General features: G+C 47.6%; 1 protein-coding gene across 1 annotated transcript in view; it reads right to left on the reverse strand.

Annotated features, from left to right (window-relative positions):
* Positions 1-24,981, reverse strand: part of LOC144687260 (semaphorin-3E-like) — a 307,033-nt gene that overhangs the window by 113,134 nt on the left and 168,918 nt on the right. The window contains exon 5 of the mRNA XM_078553107.1: positions 23,427-23,520. Coding sequence (XP_078409233.1) covers positions 23,427-23,520 — 94 coding nt within the window. The remainder of the gene's footprint in view (positions 1-23,426; positions 23,521-24,981) is intronic.

The raw sequence follows: 24,981 nt of genomic DNA on the forward strand, positions 1-24,981 counted from the left end.
GTCAACTAAGGTTAGACTAGGTAAGGATAGCAGATTTCCTTCCCTAACCAGATGTGTTTTTACAATAATGGTTTTCATCATCCAGATTTTTGTTTTGAATTCTGCCATGGTGGATTCAAACCCAGGTCCCCAGAGCATTGCTCTGGGTCTCTGGATTACCAGCCCAGTGACAATACCACTATGCCACCACCTCCCCCATGACATCAAAAGGTAGATTTAGAGTCAGCACAGACAAAAGATCTGGAATAGGACAGCAGTTGTCGTTGAAATGTATGCTTGGATGTATTGAGGGTTGTCAGGCATGTCATATTCATAACTTTTAAAAAATAACCTGTGTTCAGTGTGGAATCTTCTGGAACTGACTTTTCTTTTAAAAAATGGAAATTAAAGAACTGCAAAAGACGGCTGCCAAGAGTCACTTGACTTGGTCTGTGGATTCAAACTACCACACAGTCTGAAACGGACAGAAGGACATATTCCAGATGAAGCAGTATCATTATTCATCTCCTGAAACCAGCCAAAAGGTGTTTCCTGATGTAAATGAGTCATTCTGAAACCAAGACATTGATTGTCTCAAACTCTCAGGGTGAATGTCTGCAAACAATAGCTCAGATTGTGGCTGATCCACTGAGGTACACCATATTTGGAAAAGGAAGCTGTGAGAAACCACATGGTAAGGCAGCCATATTGGTCTCCCTTTTAATCTTTAAGTGTTGTTTGCAAGGCACAGCAACTGCAGAAACAGCAGCAGCAGAAAAGGCAACAACATCTGCACCTTAAGACTTGGAAGCTGCAACATCATAAGGTCGCCAAGCCTGTTCCTTTTCAGGCCCATCTATACAGATAACCGACCTCCTGTAACAAGACTACAAGTAACTAACTTGGTAACTTGCAGAAAGTCCATCTCTTCAAGAGAATCCTGCAATGTCTCCGGTATTCAACTTCAACTACTGAGTCCTAAATACACGTAAGAACATAAGAAATAGGAACAGGAGTAGACCATTCAGCCCCTCGAGCCTGCTCCGCCATTCAATAAGATCATGGCTGACCTTCTTGTGTTTCGATTTCCACATTCCCATCTGACCCCGATAACTCTTGATTCCCTTGCCTAATAAGAATCTATCTACCTCTACCTTAAAAATAGCCTCCACCTCCTGAGGCAGAGAGTTCCAAAGTCGCACAACCCTCTAAAAGAAAAAAATTCTCCTAATCTCTGTCCTTAAAGGGCGATCCATAGCTTTAAAACACTGCCCCCTAGTTCTGGACTCACCCACAAGAGGAAACATTCTTTCGACACCCACCTTGTCAAGGCCGTTCAGGATCTTGTATACTTCAATCAAATCACCCCCTCACTCTTCTAAACTCCAGTGGTAACAAGCCCAGTCTGTCCAACCTTTCCTCATAAGACAACCCACTCATTCCAGGTATCAATCTAGTAAACCTCCTGTGAATCGCCTCCAATGCATTTACATCCTTCCTTAAATAAGGAGACCAAAACTGCGCACAGTATTCAAGGTGCAGTCTCACCAATGCCCTGTATAACGGAAACATAAAATCCTTACTTTTATGTTCAATCCCTCTTGTAATAAAGGATAGCATTCCATTAGGCTTCTTAATTACTTGCTGTACCTGCATACTAACGTTTTGTGACTCGTACTAGAACACCTTGACCCCTCTGCACCTCAGAATTATGCAGCCGTTCTCCATTTAAGTAATACTCTGCTTTTTTGTTCTTCCTGCCAAAGTGAACAACATCACATTTTCCCACATTAAACTCCATTTGCCAGAACTTTGCCCACTCAATCAACCTATGTATATCCATCTGCAACCTCCTCATATCCTCTTCACAACATACTTTCCTACCTATCTTTGTGTCATCTGAAAATTCAGCTACCATGTCTTCACTTTCCTCATCTAAGTCATTGATGTAAATCATAAAAAGTTGAGGCCCCAGCTCAGACCCCTGTAGGTCCCCACTCGTCACATCCTGTCAATCAGAAAAAGACCCATTTATGCATACTCTCTGCTTTCTGCCAGCCAGCCAATCTTCTATTGATGCTAATATGTTACCTCGTATACCATACGCTTTTATTTTCCATAATAACCTTTGATGTGGCACCTCATCAAATGCTTTCTGGAAACCTAAGTACAGTCCACAGGCTTCCCTTTATCCATCGCGCATGTTACTCCTTCAAAAAACTCTAATAAATTGGTTAAACATGATTTTCCTTTCACAAAACCATGCTGACTCTTCCCAATTGCCTTGAGCTCTTCTAAGTGCTCAGCTATAACCTCCTTAATGATCAATTCTAATAATTTCCCCATGACAGATGTCAAGCTAACAGGCCTATAGTTTCCTGTTTTCTGTCTCCCTCCCTTCTTGAATAGAGGGGTTATATTTGCTACTTTCCAATCTGATGGAATCTTTCCAGAATCTAGTGAATTTTGGAAAATTAACACCAGCGCAATGACTACCTCATTAGTCACCTCTTTTAAGACCCTAAGATGTAATTCATCGGGACCCGGTGACTTGCCAACCCACAGCTCTATCAAGTTACTCAGTACCGTTTCCCTAGTGATTTCAATTTCACCAAGTTCCTCTCTCCCTTTCACCTCATGATTTGCAGCTATTATTTGCAGGAATGTTTTTTCTATCCTCTATCGTGAACACAGGAGCAAAATATCTGCCTATCTCTTCTACCATTTCCTTATTATCTACTATTAACTCCCCACTGTCACTCTCCAGAACACCAACACTCACTTTTACTTTTTTCCTTTTTAAATACCTGTAGAAACTCTTACTATCCATTTTTACATTTCTAGCTAGCTTCCTCTCATTCTCTAATTTCTTTCTCTTGATTAAGCTTTCAGTCATTCTCTGCCATTCTTTACATTCTGTCCAATCATCTGTCCTACCATCTTTGTGGAGTTGGATGTTTTTTCCTTAAGTTTGATGCTTTCCTTAACTTCTTCAGTTAACCATGGATGGTGGGTCCTCCCCTTAGATTTTTTCTTTATAATAGGAATGTATTTATTCCGAATACTCTGAAATATCCCCTTAAATGTCTGCTACTGCTTCTCTATTGATCTAACCTTTAGCCTAGTTTCCTAGTTCCCTTCAGCTAGTTCATCTTTCATCCCCACATAGTTCCCCTTATTTAAGTTTATGGTACTAGTCTTAGATCCACCCTTCTCCCTTTCAAACTGAATGTAAAATTCAATCATATTATGGTTACTGCTACCTAGAGGTGCCTTTACTCTGAGGTTGTTAATTAATCCTGTCATGTTACACAATACCAAGTCTAATATAACCTGCTCTCTGGTTAGTTCCAGAATGTGCTGCTCTAAGAAACTATCTTGAAAGCATTCTAAGAACTCCTCACCCAGGTTACTACTGCCGATCTGATTTTTCCAGTTTATGTGTAGATTGAAATCACCCATGATTATTGCTGTCCCTTTATCACAAGCGCACAATATTTTCTCTTGAATACTTTGTCCTACACTGTGGTACTGTTAGGGGGCCTGTAGACCACTCCCACTAATGACTTTCTTCCCCTACTATTCCTCATCTCCACCCAAACCAATTCTACATCCTGATTTCCTGAACCAAAGCCATCTCTAACTATTGCACCAATGCCCTCTTTGATTAACGATGTTACCCCCCTCCACCTTTACCTACCTTCCTTTTCTTCTTGTATATCATGTGCCCCTCAATATTAAGGACCCAATTTTGTCGTCTTGCAGCCACATCTCTGTAATTGTATCAGGTCATATTTACTTCAATGTGGGTCATCAACTCATTTACTTTGTTATGAATGTTATGTGGATTCAGATAGAGAACCTTCAGTTTTGTCTTTTTGCTACCTTTGTAATATCTAGTCTTGACTGTTGATGCACTCTTAGGTTTTTTTCTCACTGTCCCTTCCTATGATTCTCTGACCCTCATTTCTCATATTACTATTTTGTCCTCCTGTCTTGACACTACCCCTTGAATTGTTACCTCTACCAGAACTTGATTCCTCACCCCTCCTCAGGAGTCAAAAACCTCTTCTTCATCAGGTCTGTACTGTGGGATTTCAAAGATGAACCATTTGTATGAATTCTGAGCTTTTCTTTTGTTGATAACTTGTAAAAGTGCGTTATTCTCTTTAACTATATTTTTCTGAAGTGTGTGTATGGGTGTGTGTGTGTGAGAGAGAGAGTGAGTGTGCATGTGAGTGCTGAGTGAATGATACAGGGTGGAATTATCCAGTCCCGTTTGTAAAGGGAGCCATGGGGCTGGGATGTGGGGAGAACAATATTAACAAGAAGGTGAAAAATTAGTTTCACCCCCGTTGTTAAACCAGTTTATGATTGTCCACTCCACCCGTCAATGGCTGGCCACATTTCACACCACTGCACGCCAGGAACCTAGTTTCAATTCTTTAGCACCTGCTCACTGGAATCACCCCCTCCCCCCATGTCAAACTCACCACCCACGTCAGTGTGACTGCAGAACAGCGTGTTTCACAACTGCCTTTAAACCTGGTGACCTGAACTTCGAGGGGAATTCGGAGGTGAGCGCACACAACCTTGTGCATTGCTCAGGAGCATTGCCTGTAGGACATCAAGGAACAGGCACCGTGCATTCCGCAGGTGGAGGATAGTGTGGAGGGTGGAGGGCACAGGCAGGTCGCTTTTTCCTGGTTGGCTTTTGGTGCAGGGCAAGGGCTCCAGTACGGGTCAGGCCGGGGTGGGGCAAGGCAGTGCAAACTGAAGGAAGAGGAAGTACACAAGCACGTGCTGGGGGGTGGGGGTGGAGGGGGGTGAGAGAAGTGGCCACACACTTGGAAAAGTTTGTCAAAAGTGAGTATTCTTCCACAGCTGAGACTGTTCAGCAGCAGCTCCATTGACATATTTGGAGATGGGCCTCCGAAGCTTTTCTGCCCACTCGAGCAATATAAAAGCATGAAAATGCCCCCAAATGTTCCAGAACCTTTCACCCCTCCTGCACAGGCTGCAACTTAATGTGTGTTTTAGGGAACAGCAGAGCAAAATCGGGCAAAGTCAGCATCGTTTCATCAAGGGGAGGTCATGCCTGACAAATCTGTTAGAATTCTTTGAGGAGGTAATGAGTAGGTTAGACAATGGAGAGCCAATGGATGTTATCTACTTGGACTTCCAGAAGGCCTTTGACAAGGTGCCGCACAGGAGGCTGCTCAGTAAGATAAGAGTCCATGGTGTTAGAGGCAAGGTACTAGCATGGATAGAAGATTGGCTGTCTGGCAGGAGGTAGAGAGTGGGGATAAGGGGGTCCTTCTCAGGATGGCGGCCGGTGACCAGTGGAGTTCCGCAGGGGTCAGTGTTGAGACCACAACTTTTCACTTTATACATTAATGATCTAGATGAAGAAACTGAGGGCATCCTGGCTAGGTTTGCAGATGATACAAAGATAGGTGGAGGGACAGGTAGTATTGAGGAGGCGGGGAGGCTGCAGAAGGATTTGGACAGGTTAGGAGAATGGGCAAAGAAGTGGCAGATGGAATACAACGTGGGGAAGTGTGAGGTCATGCACTTTGGTAGGAAGAATAGAGGCATAGACTATTTTCTAAATGGGGAGAGAATTCAGAAATCTGGAGTGCAAAGGGACTTGGGAGTCCTAGTCCAAGATTCTCTTAAGGTTAACTTGCAGGTTGACGAGGTAGTTAGGAAGGCAAATGCAATGTTGGCATTTATTTCGAGAGGACTAGAATATAAAAGCAGGGATGTGCTGCTGAGGCTTTATAAGGCTCTGGTCAGACCACATTTAGAATATTGTGAGCAATTTTTGGCCCTGTATCTCAGGAAAGATGTGTTGGCCCTGGAGAGGGTCCAGAGGAGGTTCACGAGAATGATCCCAGGAATGAAAGGCTTAACATATGAGGAACATTTGAGGACTCTGGGTCTATACTCGATGGAGTTTAGAAGGATGAGTGGGGATCTGATTGAAACTTACAGAATACTGAAAGGCCTGGATAGAGTGGAATTGGGGAAGATGTTTCCATTAGTAGGAGAGACTAGGACCCGAGGGCACAGCCTCAGAGTAAAGGGAAGACCTTTTAAAACAGAGATGAGGAGAAACTTCTTTAGCCAGAGAGTGGTGAATCTATGGAATTCATTGCCACAGAAGGCTGTGGAGGCCAGGTCATTGAGTGTATTTAAGACCGAGATAGATAGGTTCTTGATTGGTAAGGGGATCAAAGGTTACGGGGAGAAGGCGGGAGAATGGGGTTGAGAAACTTATCAGCCATGATTGAATGGCAGAGCAGACTCGATGGGCCAAATGGCCTAATTTCTGCTCCTATGTCTTATGGTCTAATTGGCCAACTGGGCATTTGTAGAATCCCCTTGTGAAACGTGGTCATGGGGCAGTCACTGGTGGAGGTGTTCAGATCCCTGACATCTTCCAGGGTCCACAGAGGCTGCAGGGTTAGCTCCTCGGGGATAAGGGCTATCCACAGACTGCAGCAAAGCGACGCTATAACAAGGCCCAAAAGCCCGAAATTTGGTGGAGCAAATGCTTGGCATTTTGACAATGAGGTCCCGGTGCCTTGACTGGGATCTGTGCTGGGACCCCAGCTATTCACAATATATATTAATGATTTAGATGAGGGAATTAAATGTAATATCTCCAAATTTGCAGGTGACACAAAGCTGGGTGGGAGGGTGAGCTGTGAGGAAGATGCAGAGATGCTTCAGTGTGATTTGGACAAGCTGAGTGAGTGGGCAAATGCATGGCAGATGCAGTATAATGTGGATAAATGTGAGGTTATCCACTTTGGTAGCAAAAACAGGAAGGCAGATTATTATCTGAATGGCTATAAATTGAGAGAGGGGAATGTGCAGTGAGACCTGGGTGTCCTTATACACCAGTCGCTGAAGGTAAGCATGCAGGTGCAGCAGGCGGTAAAGAAGGCAAATGGTATGTTAGCCTGCATAGCGAGAGGATTCGAATACAGGAGCAGAGCTATCTTGCTGCAATTATACAGGGCCTTGGTGAGACCACACCTGGAATATTGTGTGCAGTTTTGGTCTCCTTATCTGAGGAAGGATGTTCTTGCTATAGAGGGAGTGCAGCGAATGTTTATCTGACTGATTCCTGAGATGGCGGGACTGACATATGAGAAGAGATTGAGTCGATTAGGATTATATTTGCTGGAGTTCAGAAGAATGAGGGGGGATCTGATAGAAAGCTATAAAATTCTAACAGGACTAGACAGGGTAGATGCAGGAAGGATGTTCCCGATGGTGGGGGAGTCCGGAACCAGGGGTCACAGTCTGAGGATACAGGGTAGACCATTTAGGACTGAGATGAGGAGAAATTTCTTCACCCAGAGAGTGGTGAGCCTGTGGAATTCATTACCACAGAAAGTAGTTGAGGCCAAAACATTGTTTGTTTTCAAGAAGGAGTTAGATATAGCTCTTGGGGTGAAAGGGATCAAAGGATATGGGGAGAAAGCGGGAGCAGGCTATTGAGTTGGATGATCAGCCATGATCATAATGAATGGCGGAGCAGGCTCGAAGGGCTGAATGGCCTACTCCTGCTCCTATTTTCTATGTTTCTATGACAGGTCCAGGTGAAGCACTGAAATACAGTCCCCAGATGGTGGGGGCATCATTGCCGCTTGCTTTGTGCTCCACAACCTGGCGCTGCAATGGGGAGAGGAGCTGTCTGAGGAGGAGATGGAGGAGCTGCACATATCCTCCGATGAGGAGGATGTTCAAGGGGATGAGGGTGAGGAGGTCCCCGAAGGCGAGGATGCTGATGATGAGGCCATCGCAGTGGCCAGACGAGGCAGGCATGCTTGGAAGGCCCTCATAGCCACAAGATCCATGGAGGATGATGACAAAGGTACTGAGAGCACACAGAGAGAATGACGAAACTCTGTGACACCTGCCCACGACATTTTGGCAGCAATGACCAGCACCATCGAGGTGCAGACATCACTAATGTGTCCAGTGAGTGTGAAGCCGGACCATCACTTTGGTCTGAAGGTTACAGACTGCACAGGGAAGAGGCCCTGGACTGAGACACCTGCCTTTATCTTGTCAGGAGCCAAGGTTTCACATCTGAGTGACAGGGACACTGCTCATCATAACAAGGAGCCATAGGCAGGGTGATATTCATAGGAGTTAATTGACAATAGTGAACAGTATGTACAAGTGATCAACACTTGTGCCCAGGCTGTGCAACTACTTTTACCTAACTTTCCTAACACTGCCGCTACGCCTTAGTGCTTCCCGGACATCCACAGTGGAGGTGGAGGCAGCCTGCTGACTGTGACACCCTATCTGTGATGACTTTGGGGGGCGTCCGCTGGAGAACCGAGACCTGGAGGACCCTAGCCTGCTTTCGGGGTCCTGCTGTGTGGCAGTGATACTCTCCTTGGCCTGTAGAGCTGGAGCTGCTGAGGTCACAGGAAGAGGGGATTCGGATGGGCCGGACATTCCCGGAGTCACCTGGGTGGTTGGCCCTGGGGTGTGCACCTGCTGATCCTTCTCCTTACGGGTGCCCAATTGCCCCTGGTTGACTCATAGAGGAGAAGGGGTAACTGGAGTGAGACCGAGCTGTCCCACACCCATCTTGCATTGACACTGTTGGAGGTTAACCATGGTGTCAGCGATGGAGTTCAGCCCGCATAGCAGTGCAGGACCAATGTCCCGGACCAAGGTTTCCATAGCGGCCACCATCCTACCAGTGTTGACCTTGGTGTGTTGCAATGCCGGCGCTATCACCTCAGCCTGAAGGATGACGGACTCCTCCATCGTGCCTTGCAATCTGAGGAGTGTAGCGGACATCCCTTCCTGATGTTCCCGAGCTTGCCTTTGCAGCTCCAGCAACTGAGGAATGACTGAGTCCAGCAGCTCATCATCTGAATCAGATTCAGCAGATTTCTGGTCTCCAGCGGTCCTCTGAGTGCTTGAAACCTGGGAAATCTCTGCTGCTGCCTGTTGTGGATTAGGCAGTGTGATGTGCTCACCAGATTGTGACCCTGGGACTACTCTAAAGCTCAGTCCCACTGAGTTCTGTGTCTCTGCGTTGGTGGAGGGTGTGGGTGAGCGCTGTGATGTATCTTCAATTAGAGTGTCGTCAGATTCTTCTTCCGAGGTGTCTTTGGGGCTTGAGTCAAGGACCCGGGTAGTGGACCCCACCTCAGCTGCTTCCCAGATGTGCCTGAGAGAGCAAAGAGAGATAATGAGTGCATTGCAAGGGACTGCGGAACCTGGGAACTGACTCACAGCATGGTTATCTGATAGTTGTTGCACTGCTCTATCCTCACTTGGGAAGGCACCGCCGACCTCACCGTCAGCACAGGACCGGTCCAGATCCTCGATGGCCAGCTGGATGGCTCTGTTTCCAAAGTCCGTGAGGAGTTTGATGTCAGGCATTCGGCCACTAATCTGCAACCGCTCCATTTTATAGTGTGCCAGCTGATCCTGTATGAGACAGATGGAGAGAGTGTAAGCAGGATGCCTGCCAGGCCAGATGGGAAGGATGCCTGGCATGTGTGGGTGGTGAATGATGCTATGGATGGGATGAGGACAGGATCTGCAAGGTGTGTGTGTGTGAGAGTGAATGGTGATGTCCCTTGCACTGGCAGTGAGTGAGGACCCTGTGGGTGTGTGATGGGTTTGTGAGTGTGTGAGTTGGGAGTGATGAGAAGAGTGACTTACCCTGGCGGAATGGAAGAAATCATTCATCCTTTTTCAGCACTGTGTGGTTGTCCTCTTTTGCAGGGTGTTGGCTCTGACCACCGCTGCCTCTACCTCCCGAGCTGGATTGGTGACCTTGCTTGCTGGTCTTCACCCAGAGCGGGAGTAGAGAGGGCTTCACGGTGGGGCCTCCGCTGCATCCAGTAGGTGCCCGAGGGCAGCATCGGGAAATCTGGGGGCAGCACGTTTCCTCCCTTTGGCAGCCATGACTTTGCAGCAGCTTCCAATGCCTCAGAGAGAGCCAGCTCCGGGCAGGGGCACCCTTTAAACATGGCGCCCGGATTCCTGAACGAATCAGAGGCTGCCCTGCCAGCGATTGGGCCTGGTTCCCATGAATGCATTATTGATGAGGAGTCACATGCCGGGAATGGGCCGATATGGAGTGAAAACTTGTTATTGTGGCTGGCAGGTAAAATAGCTTTTTTCAGACCTGCTGCTGTACTTATTACAAATCTGGGGTGATTCTGCCCAGAGTGTTAGATTTGTGGGGTGAATGTGTAAATAAATAATCCTCTTAATTTAAACTCACAAGAAGCTTACTGCTGGTTAATCAGATTCTTCACATGCTCAGGGGTTAAGAAACATCCACATCTTCCTTTTCAATAACACACTGATTGTGGGCAGTAAGGGAAGGGAACAGGAGTTTCAGTGTGCTCCCATCCCAGTCTCAAACCGTTGGATCTGTGTTCTGACACGGGCACAAATATTTGATCTTTCCAGAAAACTGAGAAAAACCATGGGCAGGATCTTCCGGTCGGCGAGCGGGGGCGGGGCCTGCTCGCCAACGCGTAAAATGATGCGGGATGACGCTGGGCAGAACTCCCGATGTCACCCCACGTCATTTCCATTTTCAGGTCGGCGGGGGTGCAGCTGAGTCAGCTGTGCGCCCGCCGACCTGTCAAAGGCCTAGTGAGGCCACTGAGAAACTAATTAAGGGCATTAATGGACCTGCCCATCCAACCTTAATGTTGGCGGGTCGGCCGGGAACCCTGGCGGGCTTCAGAAAAAGCATCAAACCCCATCCACGGGCAGGATGAGGGTTCATGAGGGTGTTTAAATTTTTATCCAATCTTTCAGTAAAAGTTATGGACATGTTCCAACTCATGTGACCGTGTCACACGAAGGGACATGTCAGGGAAGTTTTTTTATCACTTGTATTAAAAATTTTAATTCTGAGGCGATCTCCCTGAGGCAGCACTTAGCCTCAGGGAGATCTGTTTTGCCCGCTGCGCTTCCTGGCGCACGTCACGGTGGGCGGGACTCGATTGGCGGCGCTGATCACATTCACAAGTAAATGAGATGTTACTTTGTGCAACTGCTCTCTGTATGCTTCATTTGTTCTGTAGGTACAGGGTAGGTCATGATGTAATGAAGGATGTGTGTCTCCTGAAACTTTATTGCAAAGGCACAGAGTGTATGTTGTTGACCAAGGAACTGGTCCTGTCAGGGATCGAGTATGGAGCCTGCAGCCCTGGCATGTGGAGGTGGTTCTTATTTGGTGGACTAGCTGAAGGAGCGTTGGATCAAAGTGTCCCGGGTGTCCCTGCCTCCCTGGAGGTTACCCAGGTCAGCGTCTATCCCCTCAGCGTTCTCCTCACTGTGCTCGTCCTCGGACTCACCACTGGACTCATCATCTGTTGCCTGTGCAGTTGTGTCAAGATCTCCTTCCTCCACTGGGTCCCCTCTTGCCAGTGCCAGATTGTGTAGAGTGCACATGTAACCACTATCAGTGACACACGCTCTGGGGGGTACTGGAGTGCAGCCCCTGAATGGTCCAGGTATCGGAAGCGCATCTTGAGAAGACCAATGGTTCTCTCTACCACAGCCCTTGTGGTGCCGTGGCTCCTATTGTACTCAGCTTCTGTTCTTGGATGGTGGAGAGGCGTCATGAGCCACCTTCTGAGGGGATAGCCCTTGTCACCCAGCAGCCGTCCATCCAGCCGGGCTGGAGCACTGAAGAGCCCCGGCATCTGGGAGTGTCTGAGGATGTAGGCGACGTGGGAGCTGCCTGGGTACCTTGCACAGACTTGTAGAATCAGCATCCTGTGGTCACACACTATCTGCACGTTCATGGAGTGGAAGCCCTTCCTGTTGACGAAGGCACCGGGCTCACCTGCTGGCGCCTTGATGGCCACATGTGTACAGTCTATAGCACCCTGGACACGGGGGAAGCCAGCAATGGCTGCGAAGCCTCTGGCTCGGTGTCTGGCTGGCCTCGTCCATACCATACTGAATGAAATTCAATGCACGCCTGAACAGAGAGTATGTCACCAGTCTAACTGGCCACTTAATTAATGGCGGGCGCGCCTCCGTCTCATTGCGTGCCCACCTAGTGAAATATCGCGAGAGTGTGTGTTGACGTTGGCACGCTCGGCCAACATCAATGCGCTTTATTTAACACTCGAGCGGGTCGGGCGTGCACTCACCCACCAAGCTCAAAACTCTGCCCTATGGCTTTGAGGTCTTTTCAATAACAGAATCTTCATGAGTGAGATAAATAATATTTTACCGTAAAACTAAATATTAATAACAGGATCTCTGGAAATCCCAATCGAGTTGCCAATGGTTACAGCCACTAAAGGTATGCTGATATTTGTCAATGTATTGTCTGTATTTAGTGCTGACAGTGTGCAGAAGAGATATCCCAATAAGAATATTGAACTGATGGGTAATACTGATACTTTTAGCCATATAGCCAAGTGAATACTTGCCTGAACAACTCTAACATTACCCTCTCTGCTCTTGCTTTCTCTCCCTATCTGGGTTACTTTTTATGGGTTCCAAAATCATTTAATAGGGAGAGCTATGGACATTTTAGGATATCGCTGAGGTACTGTAAAAGCATGGAAAAGTGAAAGAATAATTGTTTCGTTTTCGAACTCTGTCATTCCCCACCTTACTGTGAATATCCCCATGGGAAATACCATAAATACATCTGGAATCATTTAACATTAATACAGCGGTGGGAGAACTTTAGGTTTCAAGGTAGGGATGAGTATCAGGAATGTCTTCCCTTATTTGAATTACCTTGGTGATGTGCATTTCTTTGTTATTTTTATATTGACTGATGTTACATGGAAGAAGGAATGAAAATTTGGAGGTGAAAACAGAAAACGCTAGAAAAGCTCAGCAGGTCTCACAACATCTATGGAGAGAGAAACAGAGTTAACGTTTCAAATCTGTATGACTCTTCTTCAGAGCTATTTCTCTCTCTCCACAGATGCTGTCAGACCTGCTGAGTTTTTCCAGCATTTTCTGTTTTATTTCAGATTTCCAGCATCTGCAGTACTTTTCTTTTATGAAAATACAGACATGTTAGAGATATCAGTGCAGCAGTAATTTCAATCTTACGATACATGTTGAAGCCATTCTCTCACATTACAAAAATAACAGTGGTTATTCCAGTCACTCCAACAGATACACATCAGAACCTTTTAATTTATTCATCCACAGGAGGTGGGCACCACTGACAAGAACAGCATTTTTTGCTCATCCCAAAGTGCCCCTTAAGAAGGAGAGAATGTGCAGCCTTCTTCAACAATGACAGTCTGGGAGAATTTAAATATGCGCATGGGATTGTTAGGACTGTTGAACAATGGATGTTCCAAAGCATTAAAAAAAATCTATCATTCAGAGATTCAAGCCGTCAAAGCCTGAGGAAGAGAATAAAAACTGATATGGAAACACCTTCAATCAGTAATGGACATATAGAATCAGAATTTCATGCTACCACTTGTGTTGGAAGGGCTTTAAAAATGGTGGGCGGGACCCAATTTTGGGATTCCCACCCCCATTTCCATTTCTGGTAAATTTTCCAGCGCAGGATGAGAGACAGGGTAATGAGTTTACACACAGCACTCCCACCTTTCCTGACTCCATTGTGGGGTAGACACTTCACATCATTTTGATGGTGCTGGGCTGACTCTTGCAGGAAGTGTGATTTGTGGCTTCTCAGACAAGTCTTGAACCATGGGGGACCCTCATCTGGTGCCGGGGGTTAAAAAACAATCAGGAATTGAACTGTATCAACAGAAGGGGGCTGAACAGATGGCCAGATATCTGTGTTTCCAGTTGGCCTCATTAGGAATGCTTGGTTGAGCTCCAAGAATGACTAATAGACTCAAACAAAAACAAAGAATGCTGGAAAAACTCAGCAGGTCTGACAGCATCTGTGGAGAGAAAGACAGAGTTAATATTTCAAGTCTTAAAATGAAGAAGAGTCATACGGACTCGAAACCTTAACTCTGTCTTTCTCTCCACAGATGCTATCAGACCTGCTGAGTTTTTCCAGCATTTTATTTTTCAGATTTCCAGAATCTGCAGTATTTTGCCTTTATATTAGACTAATAGACTCAGTCTGGCAAGAGTTTGTTTACATAGTTATAAAGGGGATAGACAGTCTTGTTTAATTGACAGTTTTATGAGATTGTAGTAACTTCATTTTTCTTTGAAGTTGTTTTTCAGTGTTTGTGCATTTATTTGGACATGATTAAGATGTATGAAGTAGATTAAAGGATTATTCACTGGAAAAATTCACTGCCTGTGTTTGATTGAAAGCTTCATGCTAAGTTATGAGGGGGCAATATTTTTCAAAGGAATTTTTGAATGATTAAAATAAACAATCTCATTAACGTTTTTAAGAATTGCCAGTGTTATTATATAGCTCATTGCCTGTGTACTTGAGTGGGCATGGAGCAGGCATGGAGTTGGGTAAGGGCATGGATGGGGCATGAGGGGGGTGGAGTGAAAGGTGAGGGCTCAAGGATGTGACAAACATGAATACAGCTGGGCCGATGTCCCAGAAAAAGGAGGCAGGGCCTTCAGCCTGATGGCCTCACCCTCTGCCTACTTCCATTGCCGCCTTGGACCCTCATACCCTGGGCGGCCTCCCTGACAAGAAAATAGGTTGGGCGGCCACCTCCAGGACAGAAACACATAGCAGATTTGGGAAATTTCCTGATTCCCACTTTCTGTACCTTTGATGAAAATCCAGTACATATTAAATAGAATACTTCATCCGGAGTAATGTCTTACTAGAGTCATTTCTGAGGAATAATTTCAAACACAGCCACTGAGGCAGAATTAAAATTGGACCCCGCTCGTGTGTGAAACCAGATACGAAACAAATTGTTACTGATGCATGAACAACTTTCTTAATTTTGCTGCCAATTCATATAAACAGATTTGAACAAATATTTCTAGGATTCATAGATCCATATACAACACAAAGCTCTGATTGTTCCACTGAAACTGGCCATATTATGCAACATTCTGAGTTATAGATACTCACAGATTATTAGATAAACAGATACAGATACATAGGGCGAATCTTTCCTTCTGGAGTCTATGTTTGGTGGCGGGTGTGGAAGTGGGAGTTATTTCTGCTGGGGTCGGGTTGGCTGACCCCATGTGGCCTTGCGCTGTTTAGCTCATTACATACGCATCCACAAAGAGCTCGCTGAATCTTGTGGTGGGAGCAGGCAGGAAGTCGCTGTCCCTGTTGTTACCTCCTGGGGTCAAAGGTCCGGGAACCATGGGTAAAGGGTATCTGGACAGCCATCCACTCACTGGCAGGCCAGGAGATCCAGATCCTGTCGAGACCAGGACCTCGCAGACCAGACGATATCTGGCTCCACGGTTTAGCGAAGCTCCCAGCAGGCCCTCCTCCAGACCGTCCAGGACAGGTGGGAGATGCTGTTTCCCAGGGATGACACCAGGAGGTCCTCCCATCTGACCACGGCCTGGGCGGAGGTCGTAGCAGTGGTTAGCTCTCTTGGGGCCCACATCAGAACTGCCCAGCAGTGCAGGAAGAGGGTGAATGGTCTCCTGAGCTCCGCCAGGCTAAGTGCCGCCATCTACTCACTGCAAACGGACACTCAGAAGGGCATCAGGCAGTGTAAGTGTGTGAGTGCACAGGGACGTCAGACAGGGGTCTGGGTTGTGGGACTCAGCAGCAGACGGGACATGGGCACTGAATGTGTGGCAGCCGCTTCTCGCTCTCAATCTTCTACCAGTTGCAGGGCATCCGGCTTGTTAATGACTTACTGGGGAGCGCTCAGGAGCTGCCAAAGGCACACATGCTCCTAAACTGCTCATGTACCCATAGGGATGACAAACAATCCTTCTCTCTGTCTGCAGGACAAGAATTCGCACAATAGAAGGGAGGGGGCCAAGACTGGAGGCGGTCCTGCCCCATATTCGAATCCTCACCCCACTTGAGGAGGAGGTCTCTGAGCTAGCTGGGGAGGAGCAGCACCGGGCCTGTGCTGAAGGTGAGATAGATCTCCCGCAGGAAGCCAGTGAGGATGCCTCCAGTCTGCAGTTGTCAGATGCACCCACAACGTGAGACATTACTTTAATAAGGGAGCCTGCTTAGGTACCCACCAAACCCTTCTTTCCTCCATTCCAGGTACTGGAAAGAAAAGGGGGAGTCCCACAGGGAGATCAGCTGCTGAACCAGCCCTTACACCACCTCAGGATGATGCCTCAGAGGATGCATCGTCACAGTGTTCACCTGTACCCTCCACCAGCGCAGCTCCATTCACCTCGGGGGGTACACATTCTAGAGTAGGCTCAGGGTCACAATCTTGTGAGCACATCACTGACACGGGTCACTGACAGCCGAGGTCACTGACACTCGTGGGACTGCTGGAGACCAGGCCCCTGCTCAGCCCCATGTGGATGACTAGCCTCTGGACTTGGCCCTAAGAGACCTGATGGAGATGTAAAGACAGGCAGGAGAACATCAGGCAGAGATGCCAGAGGCCATGTGCAGACTGGACCGAAGGCTGGAGGAGTCTGTCCATGTTCTGTCTGCTGTTGTGTCTCCGGCATGTGAGCACTTGGCTGCCCCATGGAAAGGGTGGCGGCCGCCTTGGTCACCCAGGTCAAACAGAACACACAGCGGCTGCTGGATATGCGCTCGGAGCTGTGCTCCATCGCTCTAGCAATGGGCGCAGTGCAGCAGTGGATAGGCAAGAGGGTGATGGGGCACTTCAACCTCCCTCCAGGTGCCCTAAGGAGTTAGGAAAATGCCACCAGGCACCCACAGGAAACTGCAGTACCAGCCAGGCTTCATTCCAAGGGTGCCCTGCTACTCCCCTCCCCTCGCCAGTGACCCCATCACCTCCAGGCTGAGGAGGGGGCACCTGCACCTGATCAGGAGACCCTTAGCAGACCACCAAATTCATCACAGTCAACAGGGCATAGCAGTCAGCTGGCTGCCTCTACCTCAGCTGTGGATGTCAGGGAAGCACCTAGACATAGTGATAGGAAAAGAAAGATAAAGGAGTTTTGAAGGCCCACAGGAGGCACAGGAGTACGACCATTGTATATACTTTTGACACTTGTAAATATCTGTTCACTTGCACAGTTTGGAAGTTGATTCCATCTTGCTGTCAGTTTCTTCAATGGTCGCGGGCATTTAAAGGTGTGGAATTTGGGCCCCCATCAGAGTCCGAGAGTGAGCTCCTATAGATTCACTTCTCTCACATCATCAACTTAGTGATTATTCAATAATCCCACATGTGCATGGTGAAGCACTGGCCATCATTTGTGAGTGTGCGGCCTGGGCATGTATCATGTAAACCATTACTTGTAGCTCACCATGTTCTGTGCTCTGAGAATGATGTCTGCACAGAGTGTTCAGTGAGGTCACTGTGCTCCTGCTGCTCTGGCCCTGATGTGAGGCGTGGGTCCAAGGAGTACTCAAAGAGAGTTAAACATACTATGTGAGTGGCGAGGAACACTGTAGATGCAGTTTCAGGAGTGAGAGAATGAAGCTCTACACTGTCTTAACAGTAGAAAGCCAGAGGCTGCCCTACATGTCTGGTGGGCACATCCAATTGTTAATGATCTCCTTGGTGATTTGTCATTTTGAGTTAACATTGGGGTGAAGGCAACAAATAAAAAGGCAACAAGCAAGTTAGCCTTGACTGCAAGAGGGGTTGAGTGTAGGATTAAAGAGGTGTGTGTGCAGTTGACTGAAGCCTTTGTCAGACCTCACATGGAGATTTGTGTGACCTGCTCGACTCCTTGTCAAGGGTGGCAGTAGACCTCGCATAAAGGGTTTGCCACCAAAGTGCATTGGACATTTTGAAGGACCAGTGCCTTACTCCATGAGGAGAGAGAGTGTTAAATGGGCCTGTGTGTTGGACCGTGTTAAGGGTTGTGAGGCTATCCACATGAAGCATCAACAGCTCTAACAGGCCCCTGCAGGGTCCATGCAGGAAAAATACTTACCTAGGTTGGGGTGTCTGCAATGATGGATCATGGTCTCGCAATAATACTAAGACCAACTAAGACTGAGACTTGTAAGAGACTTTACAATGGAGGATCCAGAGTGGTTGCTACTCAACAACCGATAGTGCAGGTGGGGCACTCTCATTGAGTGGACTCCAAAGTAACCTCAACATTTTCAGCTTGATAAAGATGTCGAGGGAAATGGGTTTACTGAGGGTGAGTGCCAATTGGTCCGCAGGAGTATTATCTTCCCTGATCAATCTGCATGGAGGAGCGATCTCGAGGGGCCAAAGGAAATTCTCCTGCTGCTCCTCCCTGTGGACCCAGATAATGGTTCTGCCTGAAAGGGCTCTCTGCCAGGGCTGCCCCACATTGGGGGCAGGTGTGAGGGTGACATGGATCAGACTTGCTGAGTTTAGATTTCACATTGCTTCCAAGTTGACAAGCACATGGACTTTGTGAAAGCATTGGGAAAAACCTCAATTCTACCTCCAGGTTCCCGAGATCACGGGAGAATGGAATGCTTTGCAGGTTCTAATGTATGCATTTAGCAGCAGGGCTCTGTATCTCAGCACAGTCTGGCACAAGCAAAGGATCAAACAGCAGCAGTGCAGACATTAAGTAGTAATTTAATTCAGCTATCATAAATCAAAGTACCTTAGAGAAAAGTATAGTGTCCGTAACCAAAAAGGAGCTGGTACCTTCAAGCCAGCAGAGGATAGAAAATAAAGTCGTAAAGGAAATATCTTGGCAGCTTGGAGTGATCAGATTATTCTGGGCCTGTCATGTACCCCTGCAATGACCCCTGCATGTGGCTCCGCAACATCCCAGCCCTCGTCAGCTCCATCCCCTTCACTGTCCTCATTGTCGGGGAGACACCTCGGTCCCCCAGGTCTTGACCCGACTGGCGATGACCTTGGACAGAATCTTATAGTCCTCATTCAGCAGTGAAATGGGTCGCCAATTTCTAATTCCCTCCCTTTCCCCCTTGTGCTTGTAGATGAGGGTGATGATGCCTTTCCTCATGGATTCTGACATGCTGCCGGCCAGGAGCATACTCTCGTACACTTCTAGCAGGTCTGGGCCGATCAAGTCCCACAGAGCCCAATACAACTCCGCTGGCAAGCTGTCGCTTCCGGGAGTTTTACTCTTCTCGAAGGACTCAGGGTCCATAGTCAGTTCATCAGGAGTTAGCGGTTTGTCCAGACTCTCCCGTGTACTGTCGTCTAAGACCTCCGTGATAGAGGACAGGAAGGACTGGGAGGCCGTGCTGTCCGTGGGCTTCACGTCATACAATCCGGCATAAAGGGATTTGCTGATGTCAGACTGTCAAAATGTCAGATTGTGATGACTTTACTGAGCCGTCTTCTTCCTTCAGGCTGCTGATCACAGAGCTCTCTCTGTGTACCTTTTGGAAGAAGAAACGTGAGCACGTCTCATCCTGCTCCACGGAGCGGACTCTGGAACGGAAGATGATCTTGGAAGCCTCCGAGGTAAAGAGCGAGGCTTGCTGGCTCTTCACCTCTTGGAGTTTCTCCTTGACATCGACCCCCATCGACCGCAGCCGGAGCAGATTCTACATGTTTTTCTGGAGTCGGGACATTTCCCTCTGTTCCTTTCTAGCTTTCTGGGTGCCTTTGAGGATGAAAAACCTCTTGATGTTTTCCTTGATCGCTTCCCACCAGTGTGTCAGGGACTCAAAGAGGGGTTTCAAGGTCCTCCAACCTTTGTAATCCCTCTTGAGCTCCTCAATGTTCTCTGGGGTCAGCAGTTGCATGTTCAACTTCCATATCTCCTTGCCAACCCTCTGGTCTTCCTCTAAGTGGCAGTCAGCCAGTAGGAGGCAGTGGTCAGAGAAGAACACTGGCTTGACGTCGGTGGATCTGACTGCGAATGCACGGGACACAAACAAGAAGTCTATCCTGGAACGGATGGACCCGTCTGGCCGCGACCAGGTGTATCTACACTGCGCTCCATCTGCAGGGTTGCTGAAGACGTCGTTCAGCTTGGCATCCTTTACTGTTTCCATCAGGGATCTGGACGTAGCGTCCAATCTGCTGTCGGCCCTGCTGGATCGTCCAGCCGCATCGATGATGCAGTTGAAGTCACCGCCCAGAATGACCGGCCTGGAGGTCACCAGCAGCAGTGGGAGCTGCTGAAAAACCTCCAGCCGTTTGGCCCCTTGTGACGGGGCGTACACGTTAATTAACCGGAGTGGAGCGTTCTTGTACATTACGTCTGCTACGAGCGCCCACCCACCACCTCCTTAACCTCGGAGACGGTGAAGTTGCCTCCCCGCAGCAGAATACCCAGGCCGGAGGAACGAGAGTCGTTTCCTCCCGACCAGATCGATGGCCTGTGGGACCACCATGGTGACCATTGCCTGTAGGAGCTGAGGTGCGGTATCGCACACTCCTGCAGAAACAACAGGTCAGCTTTGACCTTGGCAAGGTAGTCCAAGGTCGCAACACATCACATAGTAGATTTAATGCTACGCACATTTATGGATACAATCTTTACACCCATTTTAAAGCATTTAGTCTCTTACCAAACCTGTTGTCTCTGAGAGTTCCAGACCTTTGGTCTGCTCCTGCATACTCATAGAGTTCACAAATTGCCTGTCTGGGAAGTGGCTTGGTCCCTTCTTAGCCCCTTCTTCCTTTTGGTCCTCTTCACCAGCTGCCACTCCCCCTAATGGTTCCTCCTCCATTGATTCGCTCTCCTGAGGAGTGGGAGTTTCAGGGGGTAGTGCTGTTGATTGGCTGTCTGCTGCCTCAATCTGTTCCTCCACCTTGTCTCTCTCTGTGTCCTCCTTTGTCCCGTTGTTCTCACTGGGGGCCTTGGTGGTTGGAGGGTTGCAAGTGTCCTTGGTAGTAGTGACACGAAGCATTTCCTCTGCTTCCCCCTCGTTGGCTTTGGCTGCCTGTGCATAAGTGAGGCAGCGTTTGGGGCAGGTCCTGTAGAGTTGAGCTGCCTCGCCACACAGGCTGCAGCACTTAGTCTGTTTGCAGTCCTTTGTCTGGTGCCCTTCCTGTTTGCAGTTCTTGCAGAGGGCAGTGCTGCAGTTGGCCGCCACATGACCAGACTTGCCGCATGAGCGACAAAGTTTGGGTTGCCCAGCGTAGACAAGGTAGGCCCGGCTTCCCCCGATAGCGAAGCTGGAAGGAGAGTGGAAGATGGCTCCCTTACCATTGGCCTTGAGGGTGACCTTAACCTGGCGTTTGCTGGTCCAAATTCCGAAGGCGTCTCTAACCTCGGTGCAGCTCCCAACCTTGTCGACGTACCCGGTGAGGAAGGTGAGCACATCGGCGACAGAGACGTGGGGGTTGTAGAGATGCACCGTCACCACCCGGTCCCGTTGCAACGGCAGAGCAAAGAGCGGCTCCACCGTCAGGATCCTCACCTGCGCTGGTCTCTCTTCTCCTCGAACACCTTCAGGAACTTGACACAGGCAGCAACATTCCTGAAGGTCACGTCGGAGTATCCAGCGCTGGGGAAGTCTCGCAGGGAGTAGATCTCCGCAGCTTCAAATCTACATGACTACAACAGGATCCGCTTGATGAAGAAAGCCCGATCCATGGGTGCTCGTCCTTCACTGTCCTTCACCATCACCCGAACGGTGTTACATACCCCACGGTTTGGGATTCGACCGGTCAGAGCCATCGTTTCACTCCACTTGATCTTAGCCGAAAGGCTGAGATTCCTTCTGCCCTTAGCCTGCCTCCCCATGTCCAGCTTTCACAACCTTAGCTTGTGAAATGGAAAGTGAGTAGAGCCTCATTCTGGACAGGCACAGGTGCTGCATGGGAGTGTGGTCAGCGGGTGGGCGGAGATACAGGTCAGCTCGGATGGACAACTGATAGTGAACCCCAGCAGGCAGCATTGAAAATGCTCAGGACAGTGAGATGAGTGTGATGGAGGAAGGATCCACGTGTGTGGGAGAGGTTTGCACGAGGCTCCGAAAGGTCCTGCCACAAACAGACTTCTCCCTCCAGAATCACTCTGAGTGAAGAAGTTTCTCCTCATCTCAGTCCTAAATGGCCTATCCCATATCCTGAGACTGTGACCCCCTGTTCTAGACCCCCCCAGCCGGAGGAAGCATCATCCCTGCATCTAGTCTGTCCAGCCCTGTGGGAATTTTATATATTTCAGGGAGATCCCCTCACATTCTTCTCACATCCAGTGAACACAGGCCCAGTTGACCCAATCTCTCCTCATATGACAATCCTGCCTTCCCAGGAATCAGTCTGGTGAACCTTTGCTGCACTCCCTCTATGGCAAGTATATCCTTTCTTAAGTAAGGACACACTGCAAACAGACACACATGCACACCTGCACACACACATGCACACGTGCACGCACACACATACACACCTGCACACACACATGCACACCTGCACACACACACATACACACCTGCACACATAGACACACACCTGCATACACACACATACACACCTGCACACATAGACACACACACCTGCACACACACACATACACACCTGCACACATAGACACACACACCTGCACACACACACATACACACCTGCACACATAGACACACACACCTGCACACACACGCATACACACCTGCACACACACACATACACACCTGCACACATAGACACACACCTGCATACATGCACTAAGTGATGAAATGAGGAGCCTGATGAAGATAGAGTTGAAATTGTTATTTTATTGAAAATATGGGAAGAGCGCAGACTGAAATGACTCAGCAAACACAAATAGCTTAACTGTCACTAGCTGTTTGCTGACACTGGCAAGAATCTTTAGTATTAGAATACATTCGTATTGGAACAGAAACAATTCACAGAATGCAAATTGTACCTTCTAGAAAAATGGGACAAGAATATTTTTAGGAACAAGCGAAGTTGGCTGAATAATTGTATCCCATAGATCAACCAATCTCCCAGCATTTCCCTTAACTTAAATACAGTGTAGTCGTTAATCTCACAGGCCTAGAGCAATAAGACAGGAAACGTGAGTTTAAAATTTCAGTTTGACAGTTTAAGAATTTTAATTCAGCTTTGAAAATGTTTTTAAAAATCTGTAAATAAAAAAATGTTGGCAGTTGGCAGACAATCAGATCAGCCAAGATCTTATTGAATGGGGGAGCAGGATTGAGGGGTCGAATGGCCTTCTCCTGCTCTGAATTTGGTCGTTCCTAAAAATGATCATGCAGATTGTCAAAAAACTAATTTGATCTCTACTGTCCTTTAGAGTCACAGCGTAGAATTTACTGCTCTTCCGGAGGTGAGTTCTGACCCCGGGGAGGCTGTTTAATTGGGCGGGAGGTTGAGGGGTGAGGACTTCACCACCTCCTTGCCTCCCCCCTGTTTAAGACCAGATCGGCAGGTTTACATGTGACCTTCCCAGCTGGATGCCATATGAGACTCTTAATGGGGTGATTAGATATACTAAGATATACTTACCAACCAAAGTCGAGACACACGACTTGCTTGGGTCAAACGGACATTTGTTTTGGCCATACTCAAGCTGCTGAGATTCCAACTTGAAAATTCGGCCCTGCAAATGTAAAAAAAGATACTTCAATTGACAGCTGATTATAACTAAATGAAATTAAATCTCCAAACAGAATTGGCAATCTGGAACTCCTGGGCAAATGCCTCCAATGTGCTGCCGTCAGGTGCCAGGAGAAAATATGCTCTCAACTCAGTCTTCCAATCATTAAAATTCATGGACAGAAAGTCAGGTTGGGGGCGTGTAATTCTGCAGTCTGTAGTGTGGGCCAAACAGAAGGTTAACCCTAGACTGTCACATTATTAAAAGCTTTATCCCCTGGGTAAAAGATCTCAGGTCAAGAACAGATGCAAAGGATTTATGTTTGTATGGCTGGGGAAGGTCAATGTTAAGGTTAACAGTCCGTTCAATGGCTTCAATCTGACACAATTTGAACGGTTGTGATGCCACCAGGAATGAATCTGTCAGGGTAGGAATGAGCAGAATACTTATTGGTTTGAAGGTTGCAAATGACAGGGCTGGAATATGTATCAGTACTTTTTATATTATAGAGAAGGGTCCAGAGATTCAAACAACAAGGAGAGGACTTTCATAATATTGTATTAGAGCTAATAAGATACCTTTGTTGAGGTTCAAAATTTGAGTGCACTTTGCTAAGGGCTTCATGACATATTGTAGCCTAATCATTACTGCATCCAGAGATTAGACTCCTATTTTATTGAAGAACATAAGTGTAGTAGCTGAAGGTATAACCTCTCCCGCTGTCTGTCCAGGGTCACATGATGTTCTGGGAGGCTCCGACCAATGAGCACTAATTGTGGGCAATCTGGGGGTGGGGCTTCCCGATGAGAGTCCTGATCGAGCGTGTAGCACCTGAAAAGCTCTCTGTAATAAAGTTTATTTGTTTCTTGTTGAAACCTGTCTGCTCCGTTGAGTCATTATAATCAGAACTTTAGAAATAGGAGCAGTTGACAATCAGGCCCGCTGAGCTGACTCCATCAGTCAATACGATCATGGCTGATCTTGGGCTCCAACTCCATTTTCCTGCCCACTCCCCATATCCATGGATTCCCTGAGAGACCAAAAACCTGTCTCTCCCAGTTTTAAATGTATTCAACCATGGAACACCCACAACCCTTTGGGGTACAGAATTCCAAAGATTTACAACCTTTTGAGTGAAGTAATATCTCCTCAGCTCAGCCCTAAATGTTCAGCCCCTTTATCCTGAGACTGTGCCCCCGTGTTCTAGATTCCCCGGCCAGGAGAAACACCCTCTCAGTGTCGACCCTGTCAAACCCCTTCAGAATCTTGTACGTTTCAACGAGATCACCTTTCCTCCTTCTAAACTTCAGAGTGTGTGAACCCAATTAATTCAGTACAATTAACCTGTAAGATATTTCTTTGAACCAGATCAAATTGTTTTATGCCTATGAACGGCATGAAAATGCCAAATTAATATTTTGGTATTCCTTTTCCAAACACCTCTCACCAAATGATTTGCACTGA

The sequence above is a fragment of the Cetorhinus maximus genome, chromosome 12, assembly GCF_964194155.1.
Source record: "Cetorhinus maximus chromosome 12, sCetMax3.hap1.1, whole genome shotgun sequence".
Classification (NCBI taxonomy): domain Eukaryota; kingdom Metazoa; phylum Chordata; class Chondrichthyes; order Lamniformes; family Cetorhinidae; genus Cetorhinus; species Cetorhinus maximus.